We start from the raw sequence: 12,286 nt of genomic DNA on the forward strand, positions 1-12,286 counted from the left end.
CTTTAACTAATGCCGCTAGCTAGCTATTTATTTTTTTATTTATTGCATCAAGTAACCAACCTGCTCTATATGACACAGCAAGGTGGATATTTAATAAATGACGACCGCTTATCAAATAATAAGTCACATTTCAGGGCGATAATAATGCATCCTGCTGATCTCTTGCTGAACTAGAAATTGATGAGAAATTCACTTTTCAGGACTTTGCCTGTTTAATTATAAACCTGACCTTTACAGGATAAAGTGAGCGGAGGCCCCCGGGATTACCAGGGAGTCAAGGGCGGGGCGATGCCAAACCAATTCTTATTGGGCAACATTTCAGCCCGGATTTTGCGTTCAGGAGTGAAATCAAGACTGCGTAGGGGGCGCGCCCGGGAGAAGGAAAACTTCCTGCTAAGCAAATACTGAGGTTGGAAAGAGCCGAGCTGCGGGGCTGGCAGGCCGCACGCAGATTCGGGCTGCGTTCCGGTTTCTCTGCTTAAGGGTGTGTGGCCTCAGCCCGCTGCGTTGACCTCTCTGAGCTCGTTTCTCCAACCAAAGTGGGAATAATCAAGTCTCGCTGGCAAGTTCTTGTGAACTCTACCCTAGTCTGTAATGTAAGCAAGCAAACCACAACCGTCTCGGATGTTTCTTCAGGGGGCCCTACGGAGATTGCCAGTTCTGGTCCCGGCAAAGGCTCCGTCTCACCCGCCGGCCAGACGGGCTGGGAGGAGGTGGCGCCACCTGTCCGCCCGCACCTGAGTCTGGCGAGCAACCGGCGCTGCAGAAGCCGTCTCCACCCCTGCACCGCTCCCTGCGCCCGAGGCTGCGCTTTGGGGATTCTTCCTTGCCCTTCCCTTCCCGTTCGCCTGGGCGAAATTACAAGAAACTTGGAAAGAGCCAAGGTTTTGCAATTTACGAGGGCGTTCATATTTATCATGCCTTTATTATTTTCACAGCCGGAAGGCTGGGAGGGAAACAGGAGCAGAGGTTAAATTCAGGTCGGTAGGTTTGCCCGAGGTGAGGAAGGGGGAGGGAACCTGAGCTCGGCGCCCCCGGGCTTTTATTCCGGCTCGGCGCGGCAGGGGCGGGACCCGGCGGGGTGCGGCGGGGCGCTGCCGGGGGCCGGGCCTGCGGCCGGATTCCCGCGTGGGGCGGGGCCGGCCCCGCCCTTGGCTCCGCCTCCGCCCCGCCCCGCCCGGTCCGGTACACCTGGCCCGCAGGTAGCCGGCGCCCTGGTGCTTCTCGGAGCCTGGAAGGGCCTGGTGACCGCTCCTCCGCCCGCGGCTCAGGGACTGGCCACTCCGCTCCGGGAGGGGCGCCAGAGGGAGCCATGGACCCGGGCGCGGGGGCCGCGGCCGCGGAGGGGCCGCCCGCGCCCCGGCCCAGACGCCGCCGCTCCCTGCGCCGCCTGTTCACCCGCTTCCTGCTGGCGCTGGGCAGCCGCTCCCGCCCCGGGGACTCACCGTCCCGGCCCCGGTCCCAGCCTCCTCCGGGACACGGCGATGGCGACGGGGAAGGGGGCTTCGCGAGCGCCCCAGGAGCGGATCCAGCCGCGCCCGGAAGCCCCGGGGAGGAGCGCCCGCCGCGACCCCAGCCCCAGCTTCCCGCCGGCGACGGGGCGCGGCCCCCGGGAGCGCAGGGCTTGAAGAACCACGGCAACACCTGTTTCATGAACGCCGTGGTGCAGTGTCTCAGCAACACCGACCTGCTGGCCGAGTTCCTGGCGCTGGGGCGCTACCGGGCGGTGCCGGGCCGCGCCGAGGTCACCGAGCAGCTGGCGGCGCTGGTGCGCGCGCTCTGGACGCGCGAATACACGCCCCAACTTTCAGCCGAGTTCAAGGTAGGCAGCGCCCAGCGGCCTCCAGCTTTCGCCGCCCGGCGGCAGCCGCGTTCCGGCCCTTCTGGTTTCCCTTCTGAAACATGTGTGTGCTCCATCAGGAAAGGGTTCTCGGGGACTTCTTTCGATGTCATTTACCCGTTTAGCCTCAGATGATCGCTTTTGTTAGGGGTCGATTAGTGTGTTACCGCTTGAGAGGGGTAAGTGCAAAGAGCTAGTAGATTTGAGTGTGTTCAGCGTTTTTGCGTTCAACACACATTAGCTGAAGCAGGGATGTAGTCGTAACGCCAGGGATGGAGTTTCCAGTCTACAGGGGTGCAATGCGAGGGGTTGGACATCGAAAGCTAAGCCGTGGGAGGAAGGAGGTGAATGATGAGAAGGACGCAGCCAGGTCAGAATGGAGGAATGACCTGGGGAGATGAAGCAGTTGGGTACAAGGGCCAGAGGGCTGAAGGAGCTGAGAATTGGAGGCTGGAAAGAACGAGGGTGGCTGTTGCCCAGAGGAGTGGAATGGGGTGTAGATGAGTGAGGATGGCCAGAGGTTTTGGAGAGAGTGGTGAAGGGTTTGGATTTTATTCTAAGCCCTGTGGAAGCTGAGAACCTGTGTGCCAGGTCCTGCGCTGAGTGCCGCAGGGGAGAGGTAACGGGGTGTGCCCTGTCAGAGATGGCATCCATTTGTTTAGTGTGAATTAAATCCCCTAGGTTTGTATCCTTGGATCACAATCTACTTACTGGGGATGCTGCAGGGTCATGAGGCTTTGGAAGTTGGGAGTATCACTTCACCCAGGATTAAAGCCAGGTGTTTGTTTGGGGTCTCAGTTGGATCAAAGCGTCCTGATAATTGATGTGCGTGGCTGGCTTCCTGCTAAAAAACCACAGTTCTGTGCCAAGAGCTGAAGCTCCCCGGAGACTAGGGATTGTTCTCGGGGGAGGGCGAACTTGTCAGTGTTCATTCCACAAGCATCACCGCTCTTGGGTTTCAGCCTGAGAAAGCAGTCCTTGCCACGTGACCCACCAGGGTGCCAACCCTCACCCTCCTCTCTCCTGCTTCCACTAGGGAAGCGCTGTTCTGCAAGAGTCAGCGGGTCACATGGATGTCAGTGGGTCAGATCTTTTGGCATCATTCACTTTTTAAATGTGAGAGACAGTATCCTCTAGCGGTGAAGGGCAAGGTCTTTGTGACCTTGAGCAAATTACTAAAATCTCAGCTGTGCCTCATCTTTCCTCATCTGTTCCCATGGGGCTCCAGTGGCACCTACCTTCTGATGGGGTTGCTGAGAGCATAAGATATGTTAATTATACCTCCTCACCTGCTGGGCGCCTTTTCTTACTGGATACACTCTCAAATTAGTAGTCACCCTCCCTGACTCACCTGGATTTCCTGTCCCTCTCCTGCTCTCACATCTCTAGGGCCAAGAAGCTCCGAGCGAGCCTTGGGAATTGAAAAACAATCAAATTGGAGTTCCTGTCGTGGCGCAGTGGTTAACGAATCCGACTAGGAACCATGAGGTTGCGGGTTCGGTCCCTGCCCTTGCTCAGTGGGTTAACGATCCGGCGTTGCCATGAGCTGTGGTGTAGGTCGCAGACGCGGCTCGGATCCCGAGTTGCTGTGGCTCTGGTGTAGGCCAGAGGCTATAGCTCCGATTCGACCCCTAGCCTGGTAATCTCCATATGCCGCAGGAGTGGCCCAAGAAATAGCAAAAAGACAAAAAAAAAAAAAAAAAAAAGAAAAACAATCAAATTATTAATATGTTAATGAAGGTGATGTGGTCCAGGGGTACCTGGGATGTTGCAGGAAGGCAGCCTCGGAGAGAGTCCAGAAGGATGGCGGAAGCTGGGCTTTTAAACCCTGTAGGTTGAAATCCACCTGGGCTCCTCTTCTTTTACAGGAGCATGGAATACCTGTGGGGTGATGAGTATAAATCCTGTTCCTGGGACTCCTCTCCAGCAGCTTATAGGCCAGCGGGAGAAAGGGATGTTAGTGAAATAATGCCACAGGCACATAATAAGAACTGGTGACAGGTGCTTCGAAATAAAGATCTAGACAGAATGGCAGTTCTGGTAGGGAGATGTGATTGTTTGGGGGAGTTGGGGTGAGGAGGTGGGGCAGGCAGGCTCCCCAGGAGAGGTGACCATCGAGTTGAGTTTTGAAGGATGAAGGGGGAACTCAGGACATGGGAGGGTGGCCATGCCAATTACTGAGGGGCCTTCCAGGCTGGGCAGAATAAATGAATGATCAAATGAATTAATGAATGGATGCAACACAGAGATCGTCGTTACTAAGTGAAGTAAGTCAGAAAGAGAAAGTCAAATACCGTATGAGATCACTCATATGTGGAATCTAAAATATGGCACAGATGTACCTATCTTCAAAATGGAAACCGACTCACAGACCTGGAGAGCAGATGGGTGGTTGCCAAAGGGGAGAGGGAGGGAGTGGGATGGCCGGGGAGTTTGGGGTCAGTAGATGCCAACTGTTACATTTAGGATGGATAAGCAATGAGGTCCTGCTGTACAGCACAGGGAACTCTGTCCAGTCACTCGTGATGGAACATGACGGAGGATAATGTGAGAAAAAGAAGGTATAAATATATGCACGGCTAGGTCACTTTGCTGTGTAGCAGAGATTGACAGATCATGGTAAATCAACTGTACTTTAATAAAACATGTTTAAAATGAATTAATGAAAGCCTGTGTGGCTGGGGGTAGGGGCTGGAGGATTGGTTGGGGACAAACCTCAGAAGGTAGTGGAGACGAGTTTGGTCTTTTTTGTCTTTTGTCTTTTGTCTTTTTAGGGCTGCACCCGTGGCATATGGAGGTTCCCAAGATAGGGGTCGAATGGGAGCTGTAGCTGCTGGCCTACGCCACAGCCACAGCCATACCAGATCCAAGCCGCATCTGCGATCTACACCACAGCTCATGGCAACGCCAGATCCTTAACCCACTGAGTGAGGCCGGGGATGGAACCTGTAATCTCATGGTTCCTAGTCGGATTCGTTTCTGCAGGGAACTCTGAGTTTGGTCTTTAAGAGGGATGGTTAGCTTCAGAGCGAGGAAGGGAGTGAGTTGAGAGGGCACTGGCATGCTGGAGTGAGTTACCCAGCCCAGCCACGCAAATCGGGGGGTGGGGGGATGGGGTTGTGGTGCTGCCCCTTCCTGAGCCCTGAGTCACCCAGCCTCCCACAGACAGCGGGGACCACTCTTTGTTTTAACAGCCAACGAATAAATACATTTTAAAAAATCCCACCCATGGTATCATTCATAATACTTTGCTTTTCAAATGATTTAATTAGATATGCATAAATGTAAAAAATTGAAAAGTGCTAAAATGTTAAAAAAAAAAAAAAAAAGAAGATCTTTGGAGTTCCTGTCGTGGCTCAGTGGTTAACAAATCCGACTAGGAACCATGAGGTTGCGGCTTCGATCCCCGGCCTCGCTCAGCAGGTTAAGGATCTGGCGTTGCTGTGAGCTGCGGTGTAGGTCGAAGACATGGCTCGGATCCCATGTCGCTACAGCTCCGATTAGACCCCTAACCTGGGAACCTCCATGTGCCGCAGGAGCAGCCCTAGAAAAGACAAAAAAAAAAAAAAAGAAAGAAAGAAAAATTAAAAAAAATAATAACAATAAGACCTGGAACACCCCCCTCTCAAAGCAACCCTCATAAACATGTTTGATGTGCTTTAAATCCTATATAAATAATTGGAAATCCTAGTTTTGTATTCTTCTTTTTCCATGTACGTATTATCATAAGACTGTCTCCTGGTCATTAAAATATTCTATAAAACTGGTGATGATTGGATAATGTTACATGAAGTGAACCAATCCCTAGGGAGCCAGTTAGAGACGGTACACCTTTCCAGCTCTCACACTGCAGTGGAAACTCTTGTATCCGTATCAGAGTCCTCAGCTCTGGTCCTTTCCCTACGCTTAATTCCTGGCAGTGAAATTACATGATCCAAGCAAAGACGACTCTTTTGTTCTTTTTAATGTTTCTTGCTTTCCATTTGTTTTTGCTGTTGTCATTTTTGTTTCTTTTTAAATCCACTCTTTTTTTGAGGTCTACATTATGGACTGCGAAATGCACCCATGTAAAAAAATCGAGTTATATTTGCGATACGACATGGTGGATGGTACACAACATATCAGTTTGGTGGATTTGTGTCTGCAACATGATTGATAGTCTCCCGTAGCATCAGTGAACACCTCTGTCTCATCACGGAATTAGCGTTTCTTCCAGTGTGGGAGACAATTACGATCTAGTCTCTAGGCAGGCTTCAGAGCATAAGACAGTTCTGTCGTCTGCATCCACTCGACAGGTGCACCTCCTTTTACTGCCCTCTCTTTACCAACTGCAGGTCTGTGGCAAGCCCGAGATGGGCCAGCCTGTGTGTGCCAATTTTCCCCACAGCGTTTGCTCACTTTGTGTCTCTGTGTCACCTTTTCAGACTCTGTCATGGTTGGCATATTTGTTATAGTGATCTGTGACATTACTGTGGTCATTGTTTGGGGGCGCCGTGAACTGCGCCCCTGGAAGGTGGTGAACTTAATAAATGCTGAGTGTTCTGACAGCTCCACCGACTGGCCACGTCCCTGTCTCTCGCCTTCTCCTTCTCCTGGGGCTTCGCGCTTCCAACACGCACAGTATTGAAACTAGACCAGTTAATAACCCTACAGTGGCCTCCGAGGGTCCCAGGGAAAGGAAGTCGGCGATGTGGCACATGTCATTCATTACTTTAAGAAATGGACAACCTCCCGCAGCCACCCCCCTGATCAGTCAGCAGCCGTTGACATCGAGGCCAGACCCAGCACCAGCAAAAGATTGGACTGCCTGAAAGCCCAGCTGATGGTTAGCATTTTTTAGCAGTAAATTATTTTTCATAGTTTTTTTTTAAAAGACGTAATGCTATTGTGTACTTAAGAGACTATAGTATAGTGTAAATGTAACTTTCTTTTTTTTTTGTCTTTTTAGGGCTGCACCTGCAGCACATGGAAGTTTCCAGGCCACAGGTCGAGTCAGAGCTACAGCTACCGGCTTACACCACAGCCACAGCAATGCCAGGTCCAAGCCATGTCTTCAAGCTGCACCCTAGATCACAGCAACACCGGATCCCCAACCCACAGAACGAGGCCAGGGATCGAACCCGCATCCTCATGGATACTAGTCAGATTCATTTCCACTGCGCCACAATGGGAACTCCCTAAATGTAGCTTTTATGTGCACTGCAAACCCCCAAAATTTGTGAGACTTGCTTTGTGGCGATGTTTGCTTTATCCCGTGGTCCGGAACCAAACCCACAATACCCCTGGGTTCTGCCTGTGCTGTGTATTAGTCTCCAGGACTTATTCATCCACTGGTCACAGGATACCCCCTGCGACAACATCTCCCCATTTCCCCACCCTCGGCTCCTGATACCCACTCTTTTACTTTCTGCTTTTCCGATTTCGCTATTTTCAGATTTGTCCGCTCTTTGTTGTCCTCTGTGTATTGCACGTAGCATAATGTCCTCATGGTCCAGCTAATGTCGAAAATGCAGCATTTCTTTTCTCAGGGCTAAGAAAAAAATGTAAGTGTACAACCTGAAGAGTTTCGACATGTGGCTGTGTCATCACCATCCCAATTTTAAGTATTTATTGTTTTTTGGTTTTTAGATCAATGTTATTGGGCTTCTTTTTTGACTGTGACTGCAACATACAGAAAGTCTCGGGCCAGGGATCGAACCCATGCCACAGCAGCAACCCGAGCCACAGCAGTGACACCACCAGATTTTTAACTTGCTGCAAGGCCAGAGAATTCCTTGGCTTTCATTCTTTTTAATACCCACACTGACACATTTCTTTCCAAATAATTATATTGTATGAAGTTTTAGATACACCAGCAACCATATTTTCCTAAGTATAGGAGAGTCGCTCTTATTAGTTTATTAAACCAAAAGAAGTAGCATCTGGGTCCTTTGGTGTGTGTCTTTGATAAGGAGGGAGGTGTTGGATCATTCCATGCTTTCGTACTTGTTGTAAGACTGCTCTTGGCATTGTCGCTTCTTGTGCTTTGTCTGTCCATTCTGCCTTGTCTTACTGTTCTTTTTTTTCTTGTTTCTAGAAGTTCCTCCACTCTCGGCATATTTGCTGCCACTGTTTTCTCCCAACTCTCTCCTTCTCCCTACTGAAAGTTTTAGATTTGTTTATTTCATACCTGTTGATAAACATTCTATTTTATGTCCTTCTAGTTTTTCTGTGGCTATATTAAGGATTTCAGCCATCTGGAATTTATCTTGGCTTATGTGCTTGAAGATCCGTTTTAGACCAGGAATTTTTTTTTTTTTTTTTTTTTTTTTTTTGTCTTTTTTGCCATTTTTTCCGGCCACTCCTGTGGCATATGGAGGTTCCCAGGCTAGGGGGCGAATCGGAGCTGTAGCCGCCGACCTATACCACAGCCACAGCAACTCGGGATCCGAGTTGCATCTGCAACCTACACCATAGCTCACGGCATCTCGGATCCTTAACTCATGGAGCAAGGCCAGGGATTGAACCTGCAACCTCATGGTTCCTAGTCGGATTTGTTAACCACTGCGCCACAATGGGAACTCCTAGACCAGGAATTTTAGACACACATGATGCCTGAGTGATACACTGGAGGTGTTGCTTTTTTAAAAACAAGGGCATCTTCATTACGTATATGTTTTGGAAGTTCTGGACAAAACAGTAAGATCCAAAATGGAAATGAAGTAAAAAATATTGAACAGAAGGAAAATTACAAAATGGTTTTAGAAATCCACATTTTAGAATTATGGCTGTCGCTAATGGAGTCAGGTACAAGGTAGAAAAAGTCAAAACCTGACCCATATAGAAACATATACAAATGACATTTCATTCCTAAGAATAAGCAGATATGTGAAATAATTAGGAATACTTCTTAAAACAAATATGTTATAAATTGTCTGGTGAGAGGAAGACACACAAGCACACACACATACACATAGATAGAGCCATGTCATATTGCAGAGTAGAAATACCAAATATTGCCATTCATCCTTCCCAAGTTAGGCTTTAGCTTTTTTTTTTTTTTTTTTCCTTGTCTTTTTGCTTTTTCTGGGGCTGCCCCCGCGGCGTGTGGATCCCTGGCCCCACTCAGTGGGTTAAGGACCTGGTGTTGCTGTGGCTGTAGTGTAGGCTGGTAGCTGTAGCTCCAATTCATCCCCTAGCCTGGGAACTTCCATATGCCGTGGGTACGCCCTAAAAAGACAAAAGATAGAAAAGAAAAGAAAAGAAAAGATATAAATAAAATAAAATAAAAGTAAAGTAAAGTAAAAAAAATAAAAGGAATGAAGGACTGGCTCAAACAATTTGTGGTCTAAGCGCTGAAAGAGAGGTCTCTGTTTCCCAAATTTCATTCATGTTAGGAAGAGGAACTGAAGGAATGATGTGCCTGGCGTTTAAGGAAGGGATCAGATCCGAACTGCAGTTGCAACCCAATGCCAGATCCTTTAACCCACTCTGCTGGGCTGGGGATCGAACCTACATCCCCGCGCTCCAGAGATGCTGCTGATACAGTTGCATCACAGTGGGAGCTCCGACCCTGTGGGTGTTCCAATGACAGGATATATATTGCTAGTTGTTCTGGAACAAATGATACCTCCTCCTATACAGAGAACCTTCAGCTTTGGAGGACCCCCCCCCGCCCCCAAAGGACAGACTGCAGCAGGAAGGAACAAATGTCAACCCACCTTGTTTCTGAGTTGCCATCCCGCCGGTTGGGGCTGGATCCCCACCTTGGGTGGGCTGGGTGCTTCTAGGCCCTTACTTGGATGCTTAAAAGGCCAAAGTGGCCTCTGTGGCTTTCTTGTTCCTTTCAGAATGCTGTCTCCAAGTACGGCTCTCAGTTCCAAGGCAACTCCCAGCACGACGCCCTGGAGTTCCTGCTCTGGCTGCTGGACCGTGTGCACGAGGACTTGGAGGGCTCGGCCCGGGGCCCGACCGCCGACAAGGTCAGTCACCCTCCAGACCCTGCACTGTGTTTGATTTCCGTTTTTTTTCCCCTGGACGATGCACGCGAGTCTCAAAACGCAGTCTTGGAATTCAGATTTGCAGATCTGTGCGTGTTCTGGTTGCGGCACACGAACTACCGTTCCCTGCTCCCCCTCTTAGTCCCGTTTGTTTTAGAGAAGCGTTTCCTCCCCCTGCAGTCACGCAGCCTCTTTAGTCCCAGTGATGGAGCGAGCAGACTTTCTGTTCAGTTTAAAGTTTGAAAAATGTATCCTTTTTGTCACTAGTCTGTGCCTTAGTCTCATCATCTGAGGCCACGAGGGCGTGGCTTACTATTTTCAGGTGTTACCATTTTAATTCTACCCTTATTTTCACACTTATCCTACAGATCAAGCGATCCCCAATCTTTTTTTTTTTTTTTTCCAGGCACAGATCCCCAATCTTTTTACATGTGTGCACTCAGCATTCCTAGATTTGGAGTTCCCCTTGCAGCTCAGCCAGTTAAGAACACCTCGACTAGTGTCTGTGAGGATGCAGGTTCAATCTCTGGCTTTGCTCAGTAGGTTAAGGACCCAGCAGTGCCATGTGCCGTGAGCTGTGGTGTAGGTCAGCAGCTCCAGCTCTGATTTAACCCCTAGCCTGGGAACTTCCATAAGCCGTGGGTGTGGTCCTCAAAAGCAAAAAAGTTAAAAAAGCATTCCCAGATTTGGATGAAACCTCAGATCTTTGGAAGTAAGAAACCTTATCTCTTCGGAAGTAATAGTCCAATGGATTGATACATCAGCTGTGTTCTCTACGGCTTTGCTAAATATCGATCAAGGGTAGGCTCTGCTCTCAGGCTGTCCTTTCAGCTCCCACTTGAGAAAGCAAAAGTGAGTGACGTTATTATGCCGTGAGCAACGTTACTCTGACTATCCATGAAGGATCTGCCGTAATTTAAAAAACGTTTCACAAGCTTTGGTAATTGATCAGATGCACGTTGCTTCGGCTGTGTCTTGAAACTGATTCAGATGCAGCTGTAAGAACTGCTTTCCTTGTCTTTTTGTTTATGTGTTTGAAATCTGGATATTTTATTCCCATTCCTCTTGTGAATCAATTAAAAAGCCCTTTGGAAGTGTCTTTCCACCGTCACCTTCCCACCCTTACCTTATCTGCTGAGAGATCATTATTCTAGAGTACTCAAGACTGAATGGCAAAATAGGCACAAATGAACATATCTATGAAACAGAAACAGACAGGCATAGACAACAGACTTGTGGTTACCTGGGGCAGGGGTGGGCAAGGGATGGGTTGGGAGTTGGGGCTTAGCAGATGCAAGGTGATGTTTATAGGACGGATAAACAGCAAGGGGTCCTACTGAACAGTGCAGGGAGCTATATTCAATATCCCCTGATAAACCGTAGTGGGAAAGGATATTAAAAAAAAGAGTATATTTATATGCCGAATCACTTTGCTGGACCCCGGAAAGTAACACACAGCGCTGTAGATCAACTATACATCAATAAAATAGTTTTTAAAAAATAAAATACGAAAATAAATAGGGGCGATCGAATGGCAGTCAGAGTTCTGTAGGATGAATGAATCTAGATACCTAGAGATTATAGTTAATAATCCTGTATTTCGTGCTGGAAATCTGCTAAGAGAGCAGGTGTTAGGTGCTGTCACCACACACAAAAAAGGTTAACGATGTGTGGAGATGGCTGTGTTGATTGGCTGGACTAAAGTCACCATTTCACTGCGTAGCTGTACGTCACATCATCGTATTGCACCCCTTAACTATTTTGCAATTCCATTTTTTTAATTTTTATTTTTATTTTTTTTGCTTTTTAGGACCACACCTGCAGCATATGGAGGTTCCCAGCCTATGCCACAGCCACATCAGATCCAAGCCATGTCTGGGACCTGCACCACCGCTCACAGCCACACCGGATCCTGAACCCCCTGAGCGAGACCAGGCCTCGAACTCAAAAACCTCATGGTTCCTAGTCAGATTTGTTTCCGCTCTACCTCTGTGGGAACTTCTGCAATTCTTATTTAAAATGAAATGGCTCGGGAAGCTGAGTCATTTTTTTCCCCCTTAACTTGTCCATGTAGCTAACTGTTACCTTTTTTTCTTTCTCTTTTAAAATGACGAGTTGCCACTTTAAGAAAGGGAGCACATAGCCATTTATGTCTTGAGTAAGAATAGACCTATTTTAAACAGCAACATAATGTGGACGCTAAGAGCTTGACAGAGTTGCAAAATCAGCTCTGGGGTCTGAGACAGCAGATTGCCAGTGCATGGAACAGGGAAAATGCTGTGTGTCCTCAGAGCACATCTTACAGGGTTCCATGCAGTATGAGGAGCCGCTGTCATTTGTGGGGTGTTGCCAGAGTTATGGTCCCCATTTTGTGTATGAGTAAACCAAGAAGCAGAGGGGGGGTCACCTTCCCAAAGCAGCACAGCTTAAGAAGAATCAGGGTCAAAATTCAAGTTCAGGGGGTCTG

The 12,286-nt window shown here is 48.7% G+C and overlaps 1 protein-coding gene across 1 annotated transcript in view; it reads left to right on the forward strand.

The window, feature by feature from the left end:
• USP43 (ubiquitin specific peptidase 43) overlaps positions 1,157 to 12,286 on the forward strand; it is a 59,536-nt gene continuing 48,406 nt past the window's right edge. Inside the window, 2 exon segments of the mRNA XM_003131987.4 lie at positions 1,157 to 1,822; positions 9,670 to 9,801. Of these exon segments, the coding sequence (XP_003132035.2) occupies positions 1,313 to 1,822; positions 9,670 to 9,801 (642 nt within the window). The 5' untranslated portion in view covers positions 1,157 to 1,312.

This window comes from Sus scrofa, chromosome 12 (assembly GCF_000003025.6).
Source record: "Sus scrofa isolate TJ Tabasco breed Duroc chromosome 12, Sscrofa11.1, whole genome shotgun sequence".
NCBI classification, from domain to species: Eukaryota; Metazoa; Chordata; class Mammalia; order Artiodactyla; family Suidae; genus Sus; species Sus scrofa.